General features: G+C 39.4%; 1 protein-coding gene across 3 annotated transcripts in view; it reads right to left on the bottom strand.

Moving 5' to 3' along the window:
• Tbc1d30 (TBC1 domain family member 30) overlaps positions 1-21140 on the bottom strand; it is an 89521-nt gene that overhangs the window by 7192 nt on the left and 61189 nt on the right. For all 3 annotated transcript variants that reach the window (XM_033763759.1, XM_033763760.1, XM_010613707.3), the window contains 3 exons: positions 17786-17954; positions 16008-16176; positions 6483-6588 (listed from right to left, as the gene is read on the bottom strand). In XM_033763759.1, coding sequence (XP_033619650.1) covers positions 6483-6588; positions 16008-16176; positions 17786-17954 — 444 coding nt within the window. The remainder of the gene's footprint in view (positions 1-6482; positions 6589-16007; positions 16177-17785; positions 17955-21140) is intronic.

The raw sequence follows: 21140 nt of genomic DNA, 5'->3' as shown, positions 1-21140 counted from the left end.
GGTTTTTTTTTTTTTTTTTTTAGCCAAAAGTGTCTCTCTGAAGGTTTAAGACATCTAATATGTTCAGGGCTCAAAACAGCAGGGTTCTGAAGGGACTTCAATCACTTTGTAGGTCAACACCACCACTGTGACAGACTATTTCAATTTTGATTCTAACAAGATGAACATTATCTGACTGTCCCCAAATTAATGGCATCCACATAGACTTTAGTATACCACTACAAAATTCCAAAAAAAGTGTTGACTAAAATTCCTTCCCTTCAATTCTTCATGCATACTGAAGCAAAGCTACAATTACAGGGACCACAGAAGTCACCTCTAAGCTGTCATATCACATACACTACATACTCAAGTATATCCACAAGGCTGAGAAGCAGCACAAATTTACTAACAATAAAGTGTGCCTCCAACTCCCAAAAAGAAACAGAAGGCATCTTGTGGCTTTCATAAGCCTGAAGTGAGAGATGACATCAATTTCCAATCTTCCTGGATTCCTTTTCCTCATCTGAAAAATGAAAGGTATGAAACTCAGAGGTCATAGCTACTTCTTAAAGAAGAGATGTTGGTCAGATCAGGAAGAAGAGTATTGAGCATGTTCACCAATGTTGCTAATATTTTATTTCTTTAGCTGGGTGGAGGTTATGTGGGTCTTATTATGCTACTCTTAATATACTGTGTGCCTGAAATACTTCATATAATTTTATTAATAATGTTGTCAGAATGAACTCTCGTGCTCTGACCTTGCAAAGATATCCATCAGATGCTTCACTGCCACTACAGATTTCTTCCCTCCTTCCTTTTTGAGGGGAGGAAAGAGAAGTAAAATCCTAACTTTAGAAACAAAGCTCAGTACCTTTCTTGGAACTGGGGCACAGAATAATCAGCTCAAATGGATCAACCATCATACACCAAATGTGATCCCACAGTTGGACAAATCCATCCCTCATTTATGTGATTTCTTTTCTCTTAATGGTTAAGCAACTTGGTTCAGACACTTAAGAAAGCTATATGATCTGGACCAATGTTTTAAAATCAAAGAACAAAAAAATAAGACTACTAATGCTAGGGATTTTTAAATTCCTTATAAGATGTATCAAAGAAGACAGAAAATAGGGTGTCTAGTAGCAGATTCACCTGTTTTACTTTTGCTAGTTTTGTAACCAGGCATTAGAAAATTTAAACTTTATAGTTCTTCTTTGCTTATATTCGTTCACTTATTCAAGATCTTGCATGTCTGTAGGCATATTTGTCCTATGTCCCTTAAGTATCCCTGGCTCACCATGGCAGCACTCTGAGTACATAAAAACCTCTAGGCTTCCAAATTACAAATTGGAGAATTTACAACAGATTCCAAGAAAGAAATTTTACTAAGCTCTTAGAGCCAAAATGGTACAGTAAAATACAATCTTAGAGTTCTAAAGAAATTTAAATACAATTTAGCTCAACTTCTCTCCCACCCAAGAGCCTCTTCTAGCTCATCTCTAACAGATGGCCTCAAAGGTACTGCCCTAAACACTTCCAGCTATGGGCACACACCATTCTGCAGGGCAGATGGATTCAATTTTTGACAGAACTAATTAATCAAACATTGTCCTTGTATTGAACAAGCATCCACATCCTTGAAATTTCCAATCCATCACTGATGAAAAAAATGAGGAGTTGAGTCCAAAGACAGCTCCTGCCTTGGGGCACACGACAGCTGCTTCCAGATAACAGGGAATTGTTTTTAAAGCACATATGATCCTTCTAATAATAGAAACTTTTGAATTTTCCTCCATATTGCCCTCAAAGAACTTACCAAAGATGTTGTCAAAGGTGCTACTGAAATTCAGATATACTATTTCACCAGCATTCCCCCAATTTCCCTACTTAGCACTATGGATTTTTTAAAAGCAAAAATTGGCCTCTGCTAATTAGAAGTTATGTGATCTATGCGGGAGGGAAACCAGTATATTAACTTGTGTATGTCACTTAGAAGACAAAGCATCAGGAAAAGCTAGAAGGAGAGAATCCTTTCATCTCTTCAGCTGAAAAATATAGGCTTTATATTCATCCCACATTTTTTATCTGCAGTCATTTCAAGCTTATTGACAGATTTATGGTGAACCACAGCTGGATCACAGTCAGTGAATTGTTTTTGTTTGTTTGTTTATTTGGTTTTGTTTTAAGAATGAATTCAGAAAAGAGATTAGCATGAAATGGCATTCACCATTTCTGATATTCTGGATGACAAGGAAAACTGACAAGTCTATTTACTATCTGAATTACCAACATACATTTAAATAGACATTTATATTTAGGCACTGCAGAAAAGGAATCATATTTCCTCTTTTCATTACTGACATGCTTTACAAGAAACACAACAATATAACTTGTACAAAATTAGGCTTGTTCATCTTCACTCCAATGTTTTCATTGACATGCCTTAGAAAGGCTACTAAAATGGAATCTAATCATGCCATAGCCCATAATTCTCTGTAAGATTCTCTTACAGCAGGGCAACTTTCTATAAAGTGACAGAACTAGAAAAGTTGATATTTAAGCCTTTTTTAAGCCAGTTTCTCTAAATGATTTAAAAGCCACCTGTCTTAGACATACCCATGGGTCAAATATCTACATTTTTATGTAATATTTATTTTACACAGTCAAGTTCGAAAACCACTGTCTCAAAATCAAATGTCCTAGGATTCTGCATATTTACTGAGAAAGCAGTTATATCCTTAGCACTCTGGTGGGTGCTACAGAGAGAGTAATATGAAGCCCCTTTCAGCAAGAAATTTGCATCTTCCTAAAGAGAAAAAAATAAACATACTTGAAAATTACAAAATGACATCATTTAAACATCCTCAGTTGGCACTGAATCAACTGTTGAAAATCTTTAGTAAAGAGAAGGCATCATCAGTGAGGGCAGAGAGAATAGAGGCTGTGGGGTGAAGAGAGGAGCTGAGCAGGGATCAGGTAGGCACCTGGGATTTTCACTGAAGCAGCACTGGAGAGAACCAGGGCCTACAGAGGCCTGGGCAGGAACAGAGCAATGACCAGCAGGCAGATTCCAGTTTTGAAGCAGTCAGGGATAGGATACCTTTGGATTAAGTAAGGAACAGGAGAGAAACAAAATACTTCTGCTAGGTCCTGAAAAACAAGCTCACCTCCTCCCTCAAATAAACTTACTCTTCCTCCCAGGCCAAAAGTTTACAGGTCTCCCTCATTTCCCCATTCCTTCTCCCACACCCCTATAGCCAGTTATAATGGCCATACCCAGGCAATTTCATTTTCTAAATATTTCTAAAATATTATTCCATTTTCTAAATATCTGTTCTATTCTTGTCTTTAACTATCCCTGCCTTCTCACAGGCCTTCCTGCTGTCAGACTTAACCTTTCACATCCATCCTTTACAGAGGTGCCCATTTACAGTTGATATGAAACAACACTCAAGCTCTGTCTGGATCACAAGCACATGCCTGTATTCCCAGCACTTGGGAAATTGAGGCAGGAGGACTGCAAGTTTGAGGCCAGCTTGGGCCGTATAGTGAGACCTTGTAGCAAACAAAACAATACCCACAACTCAAAACATTTTCCTCATCTTCTTAAAAATATTTGAGATCCACAGCTCCTCTTTTTCCCTCTCCAAGGGTCCACAGAAACCCTAGAACTCCAGCAAACACAGTTTCATAACTACAGCCCTAAAGATCAAGTCCAAGCTGCTCACAATGGGCTGCAATCTTCCCTAACTCAGGCCTAAGCACCAAACTCCTTGAGGCGTCACTCACATACTACACAGCATCTCATTACTATGCCTTTGTTCAGGCTGCTCTTAAACACCAGCCAATGACTGTCCACTTTGCACCAGTGCCTCCAAAAAATGTCCCATGTACCTGCACATACACACATTCAGCCCAGCCTACTCCTATCTTCAAAGGTAAAAACAGACATTAATTCCCTCAAGGGAACCATTCCCAATTTCTCCCCATCCTCTCCCTCTCTTCCTGCCTCTCAGGCATTAGGCTCCCTTTCCTCCTCAGCTCCCAGCACCTCTCTCTCAGTGCATATCCCACTCTATGTTACAGGAAACTAGGAGCCCCCTGGAGATAAGAATCCATATCTTCTTCCCATCTGTATCCTCTGAATCTGGTTCAGTACCTAACATTTACAGATATTCAGAAATATTTGGAGAAGTTAATATAGAGTCTACAAAACAAAGCTGAGACATTTTATTTACAGTGCTAACAGAAGGCCTCAGTATGTAGCATAATGAAATGACCAAAGCAACAGTGGACGACTACTTTCCCATCAAGATGCTGGCTGTATTAGATAAAGAAAGAGGAAGGAAGGCTGTCATCTGCAACCTTCATGTAAACCAGCAAACACTGATTGAAAAAGAAAAGGCAGAAAATAACCAGAGACACTTGATAAATGTTTGCTTGCTGAATTAATAAACTTATGGAGCTACTCACACGAAGGCAAAGTGCTAAGGGCAGCCTCTGCCCTCAAGGAAGTTCTGCGGTATCACTGAGAGAATAAGATGAAGTACTAAATTGAGGTAGAATATGATGAAAGCACTCAAGATATAACAAATAAAATACTCAGTGAACTGGGAGATTCTTTTAGTTAAGATCATGAGAGAAGTTTCATGGAGACAGTATCTGAACTGAAACTTTCCAAAAGAAGGTATGTGAAGGCAGAAGAGCAAAAATCGCTGAGAGAGCACAGGTATAGATGAGACATATTTCTTCAAGCATGGAAGACAGTTTAGCTTGATAAAACTAGGATAAGGGTACAGAAAGAGTGGAGCTTTGGCTAAAAATATAGATCAACACCAAATAGTAAGAAGCACTGGGTGGTTAGCTGAGAAATCTATGCTGTTTTTTAGGTAGAGAGGAACTACGGGACTTACATCTAGGAGGGAGAAGTGTTGTTCTCGTGGAGTCCTACTTTGGGCATATGATTCTGGCATTTGTGCAGGATACATAGAAAATGCCAGGCAAAGATGCAAGACATGGAATGACACTCAACACACTTCCCTCCAGGAGAGTATGAGCATAGAAGCAATGGCCCAGGAACGAGAAGAGTTAGAATCTGAGCACAAATGCAGGGTCAGGTAGAAAACTTCCTCCTCTGAGACAGACAAGAAGGAATGAATGAAGCAGTGGCAATGCAAACAAACATGGAAAATAACAGGAAAGTTATGCCAGACAGTGAGTGTTCTTGATAAATCAGATAGCTGTCTGCTAAAAGCAACAGATTCTTTTCTTTTCTTTTTTAATTTTGTGAGCCTGGGTCTCACTATGTAGCTCACCCCGGTCCTGAACTCACTATGCAGCCCAGTCTGGCCTCTAACTCACGGCAATCCTCCTGCCTCAGCCTTCCAAGTGTTGGAATTATAGCCATGTGCCACCATGCCCAGCGGCAACAGGTTCTGAGAAGGAGCTGAGAATACAAGGAAGTAAGTGAAGTTTGAATAAAGATCCTCCCCTTTCAAGCTATAAATCAGTACCTGAACCTTAGTTTTTTAGTTTGTCTCACTGGATCATAACACTCAAAAGTGACCCCAGATATGGAACCCCAGCATAAAGGCAAAAGTTGAAACTAAAAAAAAAGGAGAGAGAAGGGAAAGGGAAAGGAGAAAGAGAAAGGAAGAAAGGCCAAGGACAACTTTGAATAGATCACACGATGGTCACTGGCAAAAGGAAGAGGCAGGAAGAGAAGTGGTCAAAAGTGCTGAAGGAGAACGAGGGCAAAATTACATTTCAGAATCTAAAGGAAGAGAGAATACTCATACGTCAGCTATCTTTGTTGATGCCTACTGTCCATTTCAGCGACTTGTTAAACATGATCTTAAGCTACAGTTACATCCCACAGAATAACCAAATCCTTCAAGTGTTCCTCACTGAAAACTGTGACTTTTAGTGACTTGGAAATAACCCAAAAGGTTGATTAAAAATAATCTCCTCTTTCACCCTCAATAATTTCTTTCCAAAAATAATTTTTTACCCCATAACCCTCTCTTTAAAGGCATGAAGAATCCAATTCAGAATAAGCATCAGGTAATATTATCTTCTCTTTTACAGTTTTATATTGGGCTCGATTTTTAAGCAACATGATTTGAAAGAGGGCCCCACAAAGAGCCAACATTCATTTCTTCTGTCTTGTGGTTTTGGGGTTTTTGTTTATTTGGTTGGTTGGTTGGTTTTAGGCATTTGTTTTGTTTTGTCTGAGATAGGGTCTCACTATGTAGCTCAAGCTGGCCTTGAACTCATAGTGATCCTCCTGCCTCGGCCTTCTGAGTGTTGGGATTACAAGTATGTGCCACCATGCCTGGTCTCTTCTCTCTTCTTGTGACACAGATTCTTACCAAACTATATATTGACTCTAGTCAACTGAAAAACTGAGAGTGGCCATTTCCCATGACCACTGCCCAGCACCAGTTATACCCACAGTACCCTGGGCTCCCACACCCAGGTTGAACACGCTGCCTACTCACCTGCATGAGTTCATGGCTTTGTAGAAGGTCATTCTCCAGCATCTCCTGGGTTAGGTGCCCCATAGTGCTATAGAATTCATCTGCTGTTTCACAACATTCTATCTGTCTAGATGAAGGAAGGACAGAGAAAGGATTGGTCTAGGGTACTCATGCTGTATATAACAAGTATATGCTGCAAGTACAAGATGTGCTGCTCCCTGTCATCAAATCAATCAAGTTGGCAATCAACAAAAACCAAACTTCTGGGTCACATTCACAGAGAGCATGCTATATGTGGAGGAAAAATCAACAATACCAAAAGCACACTGGGAGCAATGATGCACACCTATAGTTCTTGCTATTCAGGAGGCTGAGCAGCAAAAGAACTGCACAAGTCCGGGAGTTCAAGGCCAGCCTGACAACACTGTGAGACCCCCATCTCAAAACAAACAGCCATTTAGAGGTACTTGTTGCAGAATGATTTCCCATCTTTCCTGCTTGGCTCCCCCAGCCTCACAGTCCCACTGTGGTATCTTCATTGTTTCCATGTGACACATTAAATACATCAGAATACCCACCACTGAACAGAAATCACATGTGCAAAATTGGGTACTGAAGAACAATTATCCCCTATAGGTAAAGTGCTATTAATCTGCAGTGATATCATTAGCAGACTGAAATCAAATCACAGTTGAATTAAAAGGGGAAAAAATACACGAACTTTATTTGCATATTTCATCAGTTCACAGAATTTTTTCACAGGCAGAACTTTCTGAGTTCTTCTCAGGGAAGATTCTATCACCTGGCAGCACTATGAGACAGGTTAGATTTTAATCTTTCCTTTAAGTGAGGTTTCACATAAATCAAAGAGCACTAAGTATTCTTGTTTCACCTATTATAATATTCTTTGTATACAACAGTTCTGTTTACCAACCAATCATAAAACACACTTTGACATGCATATTGGTAGGACCAGTTTTAAAGTCATCCAAAAAGAATATGGCAATGGAAAAAACTCTGGCTCCAAAATGTTCTTTAAACCCCAGTGGCGCAATCATGTAAATAAATAAAAGAAACAGAGTTGAAGCATTATTTCAAAAATACTGCACAGCATGTGGGAATAAATGAAAAGTGATTAAGTACACCCCAGGGAGTAAAGAGAAAAAATACTTGAGATGAATTTTGAAAAATGCTCTCCAGGCTGTAAGGGGAAAAAAAACATTGCAAAGACCAGGAAGCAGAAAGCAGCAGGCCTGTACAGGGCCTGCAAGTACTCCACAAGACCAGTGGGGGATCACTGCACAGCCAGAGGGAGCCAGGGAGGGCTGAGGTAAGAGAGCTGCAGATAGCAGATCACAAAGGCCTCAGCTACTAGCTTAGCCTCTATAGGATAAGATGGGTGGAAAGATTTTTAGTAGCTGTGCTCTTGGCAAGATCATCCAGGAGGTGACACAGTGTGGCATTTGGGATGGACTATTAACTGGCTTTGGCATCTACCCAGGAGATTGGTGGAACACACTTCTGCAGGAGACTGGGTGGGCCACAGCATGGCCTCGGGGGTCTATGCCTCACCTCTTCCTCTCTAGTGCTGTTCCCCTGCTCTGCTTTTGAACTGCCATGAACTGAGCTTTGCTCCTCTAAACCCTTCCACCATGAGGTTTCTGCCTTGGAGCCTGCCAACCACCAAATAAATACACTTAAAATAAAGCTAAATTAAACCTCTCCTCTTTAATTTGAAGATGTTGCGTATTGTGTCCCAGGAAAGCAGACTAATACACATGGAAAGTATAGGGAATAACTGGGAGATGAGAGAGCACATACCACAACAGGGCTGGTATGAAGCAAAAGAGTGGGACATGTAAGGGAAAAGGACATGCAGACAGATGTTAGTGAGGAAGAATTAATGATCTACAACTTACAGTCAAGTGAAAGGAAAAAATTCCAAGCTGCAGATGCAAGGTGAATGGAGGTACATTCATACGTAAGGCACATATATTATTCGGGTATATAAAAACTAGAGATTACCTATATGTTGTTTATGGTTCTCCAACAGAATAGTTGTGGGGAATATAGCATACACTGGAATTAGAAAGGTTCAGATGTGAGTCCCTGCCCTACTACTCATTAAGCATGTGACTAATTAACCTTCCTGGGATAGGTTTTTTCACTTGAAAAGATACAGAAAAAATCTTTCACACTTCACAAGCCTACTGGAAGAACTAGAAAAGATGATGTGTTTGGAGTCCCCAACTGAATGACTCTGCCCAACAGCCCCCACTGTCAATACTTGACATTTGTCATTTGTCTTCCTTTGCCACTCACAAGTGCGGGCTCAAAGGACATACACTCTTAATGAGCAAAAACTCTGGAACAGAAAGACTGGAAGCAAAATATACCCTCCCTACAACCTAGAATTGAGATACCTGGAAACGACTGAGTGAATAAAAAAAGAAGTGGACCTCAGGAATGGAAGGGAGATGATAGGAAAACCAGAAGCTACAGAGGCGAAGAAACTGAGCACAAAACAGAGAAAAACAACAAAGCAGTTAGAAAGGCTAACCCCAGCTCTCAGGAAGGAGGACCTGTCTTCACTAATACAGGGTAAGCCCAGAGAGGCTCAAACAGCTCCAGCAAGGAGCCAGCAGCATTAGCCCCAACGAAAGCCCATGGTTATTGTACACTGCAAAAACAGTACGGCGGCAGGGCGTGGTGGCACACACCTTAACCCCAGCACTTGGGAGACTGAGGCAGGAGGACTGCCATGAGTTCAAGGCCAGCTGGGTTCAAGGCCAGACTGCACTACATAGTGAAACCTTACCTCAAAAAAAAAAAAAAGTGTGGGGTTTTGCTCTAAAAGTAACTACTTTTGTATGGAAGGCTAGAGTTGGAGAAAGAATCCAGTGTAGCTCTCACCGCACAGTAGAGTGTTTAACCAGGAGCCATTTGGGGAAGGGGTTGTTTAAGGTTGAGCCACAGAAAAAATACACTTCAGGGTTTCTGGGGTCACCCCATCACAGTGACTTGGTGAAAGATGTCCACAAGAGACAGTCATGGAGAAGATGCAAACTTGACATAGATGCCGAGAAGTTTAAATTTGGGCTGGGAAGGACATGAGGAGCCTGCTCCCTGTGGTGAGGAACCAAGCTGGTCATACAGTTTCCAGCTGGGGCTGGGTCTGAAAGGACAAGCATGGCGTCCAGCAGATTGCTTGATCCCCTGACCCTGCCCCACTACCTACACCCAGCATGAATTCAGCAATCTGTTCTCCTTCTCCATCTGCCAATGTGAACAGGGATACACTTCAGCTTGGATGGTTCCCACAGTTAGGGTGCAAGGGCACTTCACAAACACACAGCAGAGAAAGCTGTGACTTGGGGCAGACAGAGGGGCAGGGAACCTGGAAGTGGCTCAGTGAATTAGCTATAGGATCAATATTATTGACCAAGCACACCCCACAGGAAAGGCAGAGCAAGATTCAGCATTCACACAAAAACATGGATGTGGAAACAAAACAGGTTTTAGTAGTGACTCACTATCCACCCCCCCAATACTGCAGACCTTGGAAAAAAATCACTCATTAAAAACCACAGAGGAAATTTTTGGGGACTCATATCTCTTTTTCATCATTGAATTCTGAGCATTTAAGGATTTTTTTTCTCTTTATTTCTCTTGTCTGTTCTTTTCTGTTACTTTTATCCAATTCTATTGATTTTATTTTACTTCTTAATAGAATCTTGTATCTTACTTTACTCCTTATAATATTTCTTTTAATGAAAAAAATGGAACTAGTCGCCAGGCATAGTGGCGCATGCCTGTAATCCCAGCACTCAGGAGACTGAGGCAGGAAGGATCACTGTGAGTTGTAGACCAACCTGGGCTACACAGTTAGTTCCAGGACAGTGTGAACTACATAGTGAGACCCTGTCTCAAAAAAACAAAAAAAAATGGAACCAGTCTTTGTAAATAAGGTGGAGGGGGTAAAGGGAAGGCAGGGGAATGGGGAAAAAATAAGAACCGATTTTCCTTTTCTTTATTTTTCAAATTTTATTTCTTTCACTCACCCCTTATCCACTTCCTTCATCTTTACTAGTATTAAGTTTTATTATCTTCAGATACTTGACTATTTTTGAATCCTTTTCTATTGCTAATGATGGTATAGTTGTTGCATTTAGTTATTACTATATATCAACATTTGGTGTACTTTTGTGTCTGTCATAATTACATATCTCCTTTCTATTGTTAAAGGTTGTACAATGGTAACTACTATTGGCTCTTGTGGTATGTTCATATCCAGTTTGTCTTTGATTCTATTGTTGCTGCTGATTTTGTTACTATTGCCAGGGTGACATCATTGTACCTTAATTGATTTTTTTCTATATACCGATATCTGGCTTGTCTTCGTGTCATTAACAACAGTGCAGTTCATTTCAAGAGAAATGAGTGCTGAGCCAATTACATTGTACCCTCCCCAAATTAACAGCGGTGATCAGATCTTGGAATAGAGCAAAGGCCTATATTCAGCCACACAACAGTGCATCACTGGAAAACAGACACTAACCAAAGAGATTGCCATGTTGGCAACGTATTTGTCCATTATAACTGACCCTCAAACCTCAACGGACAGTAACAATAGAAACATGGGAAAACAACAAAATGTCTTCCCAGACTCCAAACTCCTCCAGAGTTAATCCATGGAGCACTGATGGGGAGGAAATCAAAAGCCAAATAGCTGAATTATATGAAATAATAAAAGAGGGGACAAAGAAAGGATCAATAAAGTACTCAACAAGCTGAAAGATGACATAACTAAGCAGATAATGAACTTAGTAAACATGTGATCAATGAGCTGATAGAAGACACTAACAAAAAGCTAGCTGAGTTAAACCAAATGATACAAAACATGAATGACCAATTTAGCAAAGAATTCGAGCCCATGAAAAGATATCAAATAGAAACATAGGAGATTAAAAAAATAAATAAATGGAAAACATGGGCAGCAGAAGTAACCAATACAAGGACAATGTCAGAACTAGAAAATAGGACTGATGTTGGTGTCCCCATACTCAGAGATACCTTAAAAACTACAAGAGAGTATGGAAAATGGACCCAAAAAGTAGCTACATAATACAAAGACTAAGATTAATTGGAATTAGTAAAAAAAATTTTTCAAAAGATAGCACAAATGGCATTAAAAAATCTGTTTGCAGAAGTAATAGCAGAAAACTTTCCAAGAATGGGGAAAGAATTTAAAATACTGATTAGCGAAACTGTAGCCACAGCAACCAGTCAAGAGAAAGAAGTAAAAGGGAGACATATACAAAAGGAAGAAGTCAAACTTTTCTTATTCACAGATGATATAGTCCTTTATACAAGACATGAAAAATTCCACCAAAAGATACCTAGAACTAGTACACGAATTCAGCAAGGCATCAGGATGCAAAATTAACCCAAAAAATCAAGAGCATTCCTATACACCAACAATGAATTCACCAAAAAAGAAATTAAGAAACCAGTATTATTCACAATAGCATCAATAAAAATTAAATTCTTTGGAATTAACCTAACAAAAGAAGTAAAAGACCTCTATACCAAACACTATAATGCTGTGAAAAAGGAGAGTGAAGAGGACAGCAAAAAATGTAAAGATGTCCCCTGGTCCTAGACAGGCAGAAACAATACTGTCAAAAGTGCCATGCTTCCAAAACTGATATAAAGATTTACTGCAAACCCAATCAAAGTATCAATAGCATTCCTCACAGAACCAGAAAAAACAAACCTAAAATTTATATGGAACAAGAAGAAACCAAGAATAGCAAAAGCAATACTGGGCAACAAAAGCAAAGCAGGAGGCATCACAATCCCAAATTAAGTTATATTACAAAGCTATGGTAATAAAAACAAAAGCACTAGCACAAAAACAGCAGCACAACTCAAAATAGCTAAATCCTGGAAGCAGCCTACATGTCCATCAGCAGATGAATGAAGAAAATATAGTACTTATACACAATAGAGTAGTGCTCTGATATAAAGAGGGATAAATTTGAGTAATTTATAGGAAAATAGATGCATCTAGACCATAATATTGAAAGAAATCAGACACATGTTTAAATATCACATGATTTGTCTTATTTATATAAGAAACCCAAAGTACTTAAGTATTAAAAAAAAAAAGCAATATAAAAGATAATAGGAAACAGGGAGATAGATTTTTTTGTAAATGTGGAGACCAAGAGTCAGAGAGAAGGGAAGAGACAGACACAAAAAGAATTAAGATGTGTTATGTTCATGTACCACATCCCTGTGATGAATGTAATCATATGTACTACAAAAATGTATTGATAAAATAAAAATCCTAAAGATCTGAGACATTTGAAATCCTGAACTTCATAAAGAGTGGCCACTTATTATCAATATATTTGCATAGTTAGCACAGAATCTAGAGTCAGGATGTCAGTTCAAAACCATCCATTCTACCTGCTAATACAGTGACTTTAGGCAGTGCACTGAACTTCTCTGAGCCTCAGTTCTCACATCTGAAAAATGAAGATGATAATAGTACACACCTCACTGGACGGTGGTGAAGAATAAATGAGATACTCAACATGGAATACTTGAGACAGTACCTTTCCACTGCAAAAACTCAATGAATACTGGCTTTTACTTGCAGGTACCGTGTACTTTTACTTCAACACTGTGACATCTCAGGGACTACCATAACAATACATTCTGATGCTACAATTGATCCTACCAATAGATAGGAATAAAACCAGCTTTATCTCTTTTTCCTGCCCCATCATCATCAACTAACACACAGGTGACTATTACTGACCCACCACATGGTAGAGTGTTTTACTATTTTAATTCTAGAAACTAGTTCCTGGGCTGGGGATTTAGCTCAGTGGCACTGCACCTGCCTTGCAAGTGCAACGTCCTGAGTATAATCCCTGATGTGAGGGTGGGGTGGGGGCCTAGTTATCCAATAACCAGAGAAAATATCAAAGCTCAAAAGTTTACAATGCGTAGAACAGTTTAGAAATGCGTAACTGCAGAAGGAGGGAGATGTGGGAGACAGTGAAGAGGTAAGTGAACAGTCCCCAAATAGGTGAATTTATTGGCCTATCCAAACCAATACACAATAAGGCAAAGGAGATAGCTATGTGGTGTTTAAAAATAATTATACATAATAATGATTTTTAAGTCTCAAACTGATATGTGGTGGATCTTTCTGTAAAAAAAAAATGCTGGAAGTCTCCTAGGAAACAAGTTATCATAAATAAAAAGGCTAGTTAGAAAGTTTTTGAAACAAAGCCCTGCCAGTGGTGCATTGCTTTCTAACATATTGTCCATTACCCACTCCGCTCACTAAGAAAGAAGTATTGAAAAGTGTCTGTTTCTCAAGTTACAGATCCATCCTCATGTATCTTCCATTACCCAAAATATACAAAGTAAGTGAGGCATAATACATTAGGGATGAGTGGAAATACCCTCCCCCTGGCTTTTTCAGCTAGTAAAAGATGTAATTAAAATCTGTGCTTTGGCAGAACCAGATTTCAACATAGAAGTGATTCTTGATGAAAAGAAAGGAGTCCATATGTTCTACTCATAACTGTGCACCAAAAAAATAACTTCAATTTTATCACAGCCCTGAAAGTCAAAATAAGTTCTAAAGACCCATAAATAATACAAATTGTGATACAACTCAACAAATCCGTATGCTCCTCTAGATCTTTCAGTTGCTCTGAACACCCCTCTTTCTTCCACACATAACCAGAAAGATGCCAACAAGGAGGTAATCAGCCAGGATACATATGCCAAGGAGGAAAGGGACTTCCCATAGGTCTGAAGAAGTCGGTCCCTTCCCAGACTCCCCCTGTCCCAGAACAGCCAGCTGAGACTTGAGGAGGTTAAAGCAATTCAACACGTTTACAACTTTCTCTTTACCTCACACTTAAATATCAATGCTTTACACTTAAGAGTAGCATGGATAAGTCATACATGTGTAAATACCAAATAGTTTCTCTGGTGTGAATAAACTGCAATAATACAGAAGATCCTAATAATATTACTGACATTGTGAAATGGGAAGAAAGGGGCTAAAGGTGTAGGGAAGGTGGGATGGGTAGGAGAAAGGTAATAAGGGAAAAGAAAAAAATGTGACATAATGAAAAGATGGAAATAAAGTGTTTGTAGATGGGGAGGGGAGGAGGGGGTGAAGGGAGGGCAGGGACAAGGGGAAAAAATGAGAACCAAGACCTGTCATGTAGAAGTACAAGATCCCAATAATGAATGTAACTGTACTGTATCCCTAAAATGTACCAATAAACTTAATTAAAGCTGAAAAAAAAAAGAGTAGCACGGGAACTAGCACAAAGAATCAACAACTGGGATCTCATCTTATTAAAAAGTTTCTGCACTGCAAAAGAAACCATCAACAGAACTAGAAGACAACCTACAATGTGGGAAAAAAATTTTACCAGCTGCTCCTCAAAGGACTATTATCTAGAATATATAAGGAACTCAAAACAATCAACCACCCCCAAATGTAAAGACCCAATTCAAAAATGGGCACCTGAAATGAATAGACATTTCTCAGACAAAGAAGTAAAAGCAGCAAGTAAATATATGAAACAATGTTCCACATCACTGGTCATTCGAGAGATGCAGATGAAAACAACACTGAGATTCCACCTCACTCCACAAAGAATGGCTGCTATCAAGAAATCAACCAATAACAAATGTTGGCAGGGTTGTAGGGAGAAAGGAACCCTTCTCCACTGTTGGTGGGAGTGCAGACTGATGGAACCACTATGGAAATCAATATGGAGATACCTCAAAGAGCTGGGACTAGAGATTCCATTTGACCCAGCCATCCCTCTGCTGGGTATCTTTCCAAAAGAATTAAAAGAATCACATCACAGTGATATATGCGCACCTATGTTTATAGCAGCACAGTTTGTAATAGCTAAAACTTGGAAACAGCCCATTTGCCCATCCGTTGGAAACTGGATAAAGAAGATGTGGTTTTTCTATAAAATGGAATACTACTCAGCCATAAAGAATGAGAAATTAGATTCATTCATAGGAAAATGGATACATTTTGAGGATATACTCCTAAGTGAAATAAATAAATCACACATGTAAATACCAAATAGTTTCTCTGGTGTGAAAAGCTGTAATAGTACATAAGATCCTAATCAGATAATTGACACTGTGAAATAGGAAGAAAAGGGCTAAAGGTGAAGGGAAAGTGGGAAGGGTGGGAGAAAGGTAATAAGGGAAAAGAAAAAATATGAGAAAATGAAAAAATGGAAATAAAGTGTTTGTAAACGGGGAGGGGAGGAAGGGGTGAAGGGAGGGCAGGGACAAAGGGGAAAAAATGAGAACCAAGACCTGTCATATGAAGGTACAAGATCCCAATGATGAATGTAACTGTACTGTATACCTAAAATGTACCAATAAACTCAATAAAAAGAAAAAAAAAAGAGCACAAAAATTACTTAAGACTCTTGATATGACAGAACACAGCAGAAGTGAGAAATCACTTACTCTCCCAACTTTGCCCAGATAGCCAGAGACACCCTTAGGATGATTTCTGAACCTTCAAAGAAGACTGAATCCCAGATCTTTAATACTGTGTGATTTGGGAGACATGTGGCAAAGAGGGTCAAAAACCACTGCATTGTGAAGACATTCGTAAGCGGGGGTTCATATCCACCTGAAACAAAACAGCAATGAAGTTTCTTCAGAATTGAGCACCTTCAGAATATACAAATACCCTCTCCTCTTTCAGTCTACCAAAAATGTTATATTTTACTGACTGCTTTCTTAATTCTAATTCCTGGTTCTTTCTTCCACATTTAAGTGTTTGTAATAAAATCTCAGTGACATGTGCTTCACATTTCTTTATAAAAACTCAGAAATCTTAGCCTAAAACTTACTCTGGCTCTACCTATTACAGGGTACTGAAAACTAAGGAGAAACAAAAACAGAATAAAAAGAAAATATTTTTAGCTTTGCAAAAGCCATCAACTTTTCAAAAATTTTTAAGCCTTTTATTCAAATGTGTCTAAGAATAAGATTGTTCATTATAAATTATCTATCTTAAATTACATACATATTACATCACAATGGACAAACTAGAAATTAACAGAAAGTTAGCTAGAAAATTACACAATATTTAGATATTAAACAGCATTAAATACAAAACATTTTGAAATAAATTATACACAGTTTTGAAGAAATATTTGGGGCCCAATCCATTATGAAATTTCTGAATTCATTAAATGCACAACATTCCCTCTCACTTCCTGTGATAAGTGTGCATTTAATGAAATACAAAAATTTAGCTTTTTAGAGGAATCATCCCTCGCAATTATAATCAGTATGTATAATTAAGTGTAAACAAAAGAGATCTGTTCTCCTGAACTCATTTTCTTCTTCCTCACCTTTGAACAAACATTTACTCAGAGACTAGAATCTGAGGTTATTCTTCACAGCCAAATACAAGCATTTGGAAGAAATGTATAATTCAATAAAGTGTGTCTAACTATAGGCCAGGCAAGTCTCGTCTACCTGGTAGCATTATGAAATCCATGCAGGTATACAGTTACATGGCACATCAAATTAAAAGACATTATTCAAATGGCTTCAAAGAAATGTTAGAGACACCCAACTGCCTTAAAATTTCAACTGTATTTTAATCAAAGATTAGATCCTCAAAATCTTTTACTATATTCCCATATTTAAATGTGTGGGTCAGACAAGACTATGAGTGCACAGTCTTACAAAAGGAACTGAACTGGCAACCACATACAGGAAACTCAGCAAACATCTGACCATCCTTTTTGATGTGCAGAGCTTAGCCAGCCACAAAAGGCATGCAGTAGGTGTATTTCCTTAGCCCAGTTCCTCACAGAGCAACTTTTCTGTAACCTCAGTGGTTCTGGTAAACCCACACTGCACCTGCAACTCTGCTATGAAGACCTCATGTTTGTGTCAGCTTAGAGCAGTTTAACTGGATTGTAATACATGTAACCCATTCTCGTCCTAGAGTAAATATATCCTGTTAGTTGTTGATCTGGTACCAAAGGTACTCATGACCAATTCCTATACATAACCATTTAGAAGTTCAACATGTAGCCTTATAGATTAGAATATATATTTTTTTCAGTTTTGTTTTTATTCTCTAGAAATCTATTCATTGCACCAAACTCTTACAACAGAAATACCTGGAAACATGTATTTTTATTCAAGTTTAAACTTATAGAGTGGAAGCAGAGAACAAAAATATCTTCAAAGATATAATAGCAATGAATCATCTTTACCTCCACTTTCTTTGTTTGAAGTTCTCTGAAGAGTATCCAGGTGCTGAGATAATTCAGGGAGCTTCATTCTCAAGAGATCTCTGAAGACAGCCATATCCACGGATAATGCTCGTAAGTTATTGACAAAATAGCTTTCAGGAAGTACTTTATCAATCAGGTAAATCATAATCTGAAGAAAAAGATAAAGAACAAAACTGCTTCGTAACAACTTGGATCCCAACAGGTCCTGAAGAAAAAGAATGCATTCAAATACATAAAATAGAGTTGGCCAAAGCACAGTGTCCTTTAAATATGTCAGTATTGAATGTTCTGGGTTTTTCAAAGCTTATCTATACCCTGTGTAAGGAACAGTCAGCATAATTATCTAAGTAACTCAGAACCTAAAGTCTGCTGCTATTTAAAATTTTTAGATGAGTTGCCAGACCTGAGTCCAGCCTGTAAGTAGCTATGATTACACAACCCTCAGCCTCACTGAAGTGAGAAAGCACAAGCCTCAGCAGCAGCCAGCAGGGGCCTCAGGATTGGCTCTTGTGTATCAACAGTTTTACAACCTCCATGATCTGGCCTGTCATAAAACACCCACACTGAGGCAGGCCTTGATATTTACTCCCCATCAACCTGGGTTATTAGTGCAACTGGTGGTCCTGTTCATTTTCCTCTCCTGGGAGATAAGGTTGTCACACAAATTTTTCAAGTTAGTATTTTCATTCTGACTTTTCTACTTACCTTTTCTTTTCTTTTTTTTTAGGTGGGGGCGGGTATCGGGGATTGAACTCGGGTCCTTGCACTTGCGAGGCAGGCCACCGAACCACTGAGCTAAATCCCTGGCCCTCTACTACCTTTCCTAAAACGTAAAGAATCACTAGAATGACCTAGCAAAACACAAACCAGCTCTGTACCTTTATCTTTCCTGTCACCTGGCATGCTCTGTAAACTCCCTTAAATACAAGCTCACTCCTGAGAGCACCAGAAAAACAAAATTAAGAGCAAACTCAGGTTCTCTCTCCTCTGTTTGGAGACATCCAGCAGATTGTCCCTAAAATAATGACTTGTAGTGGTTCTGGCTTTGTCTTGGTTTTCAGCTTTTTTACCTGACATATCTGGTGCTGAAACTTGGGAGGAAGGTCATGGACTGACAATTCCCTGTGGGACAGAGTTGACTGGCCTTTTGGCCGCCTCCTCCAGACCATATCTGCTGAGCCAGGACCTCATCCGGGCTCTTTGCCTTTGCCAATGCTGACAATATGCATCCACACTGGTCACTGATTATGAGTATGCAGTTTACCTTCCCTCTACTTGGGTCCTCTGTCTTGTTCTCGTTCTCTTCCTCCAGGGACTCTTCGGAAATCCAAGCGCTCGGTCAGAGAGACCCTCTTGGGCTACTGGGCCCAGAACCATGCCCCTGGGGGACACCCCATCAGCCTGACTCCTCTCATTCTTCCCTTCCAGGGACTAGCTTGGAGAGTATCAAAAGAGACGGAGACCTTCCTCTCTTTCGCCCTCCTCCTCAGGGAGCTAACTCCTCCTTACCCACCCTAACATGGGCACCCAACAATCCAAACCGCCTCCCTCAATGCCTCTTGGCTGCCTCCTGGCACAACTTTGTTCCCTTGCATTGTTGGGACCCAACTTTAAGGGAAAACAACTCATTTTTTTGTTGCAACCAAGTTTGGCCTCAGTACAAATTAGACAATGAATCTCAATGGCCAGAAAATGGCACTCTCAATTTTAATATATTGTACAATTTGTGCAACTTTTGTCAATGCAATGTAAAATTATCAGAAAGCCCCTATACACAAGCCTTCTGTCTACCCTCTCGTCCCTCCCTCTGTCAAACCTGTTCACCTTCTCAGGTACTTCTAGCCCCAACACCATCCTCCACCCCTCCTGACCCCCACTTTCCATCTGGTGGATCACTCACCACTCACACCTCCCCCACCCTATAACCTGGCCAGCTGTTCCATCTCCTTGTGGGCTTCTTCACTTCCGCCATCTTGTGAACCTCTCTCACCTCCACCATCTTGTGACCCTTCCTCACCTCTGCCATCTTGTGTCTCTCCACCACATAACTGCTCTCACCCTGCTCCTCCAGCCACTTCCAAACAGGAGAGTGAGTTAACAACCACTTCTCTATTTGTTCTTCCTTCCCCAGCAACCCCGGAAATGAGAGGAAAGCAAGACTCTGCAAAAAAAAGTAAAATCCTCTCCTGACCCTGCCTACTTACATATCAACAACTTGTTTGGCAGGCTATATTATAAAGAAATTCCATCAGGCCCTATTATTTTCTACATAAATATTGGAAAATAAATTATGAGGTTTTAAAACAATTCAAAGAAAATGCAGTACTTAAGATCGGAGCTCAAAGACTAAATGCTGGGTTACATCCCAGCGCTGGCTACAGACCTGCTTGCTCCATAGTAAAATCAGCTGTGATTTCCTACAGACAGGAAAATCTTTATGGACATATATATATATACACACACACACACACACACACACACACACACACATTATATATATATATTCTCTTCTGCTCTACCTACCCATGATCACAGGCACATACACTTTCCTTAGATGGCATCCTATCAAAAGGTAATAACTTAAGTAAGAGTTTCCTGTTTTTCTGTTATTATGTGGTTTTAGAGGGGAATAAATATATGTAACAATGGCTATTTTATACTAAGATACATATCTAAGTTTGTTGCAAAGATAATGTCATCATGATTGTCATGATAAAATATTATTATTACTATGTGTGGCTCCTGATTCCAAGTTTTTCTGTTAATATTCTACAGGAAATCAACTACTAGAACCATGATTGATAAAAATAATAGCACTCTAACTATATTTTAGATTCCAGGGTGCTAGCTATCCAGATAAAGTTATGATAGTTAAGCTCCTATTGTACTACTGATGTCACTGACGTTCTCTTCTGGATGTTCAACCACCAAAGAGCAGAGACCAACACCAAAAGGTAACTGGGCCAAGAAGACCACCAATATTTTGGGCCTGGCCCTCCAAGGTCATCAAAGATCCAAGGTATACAGGAACCTTTTCTACAACACCTTACATCTTTGACAAGTTACCCAACTTCCTTAACAGGGAGAGTGCTGGACACCTGAGGACAAATGTAATATGTGCTAAAGAATGGTCACCAACAGAAAAAAAAAAAAAAAAAATACTCCCATGCTTTCTCTGAAAACAACTTGGTCAAGCAAGGCCATGACCCATCCTAATGGCTGACACTGACAGAGGAGCCAAAAAGCTCTATGCATGGTTCCAAAATAATGCCTAAAGAGACTTAACTGACCTTGACAGATTAACACAGGTCTCAATTTAACCTGGTCATAAACA

Source organism: Fukomys damarensis, unplaced genomic scaffold (genome assembly GCF_012274545.1).
Source record: "Fukomys damarensis isolate Sample0158 unplaced genomic scaffold, DMR_v1.0_HiC HiC_scaffold_15, whole genome shotgun sequence".
NCBI classification, from domain to species: domain Eukaryota; kingdom Metazoa; phylum Chordata; class Mammalia; order Rodentia; family Bathyergidae; genus Fukomys; species Fukomys damarensis.
Note: the sequence above shows the minus strand (reverse complement) of the source record. Positions and strands in the feature narration are given on the sequence as shown.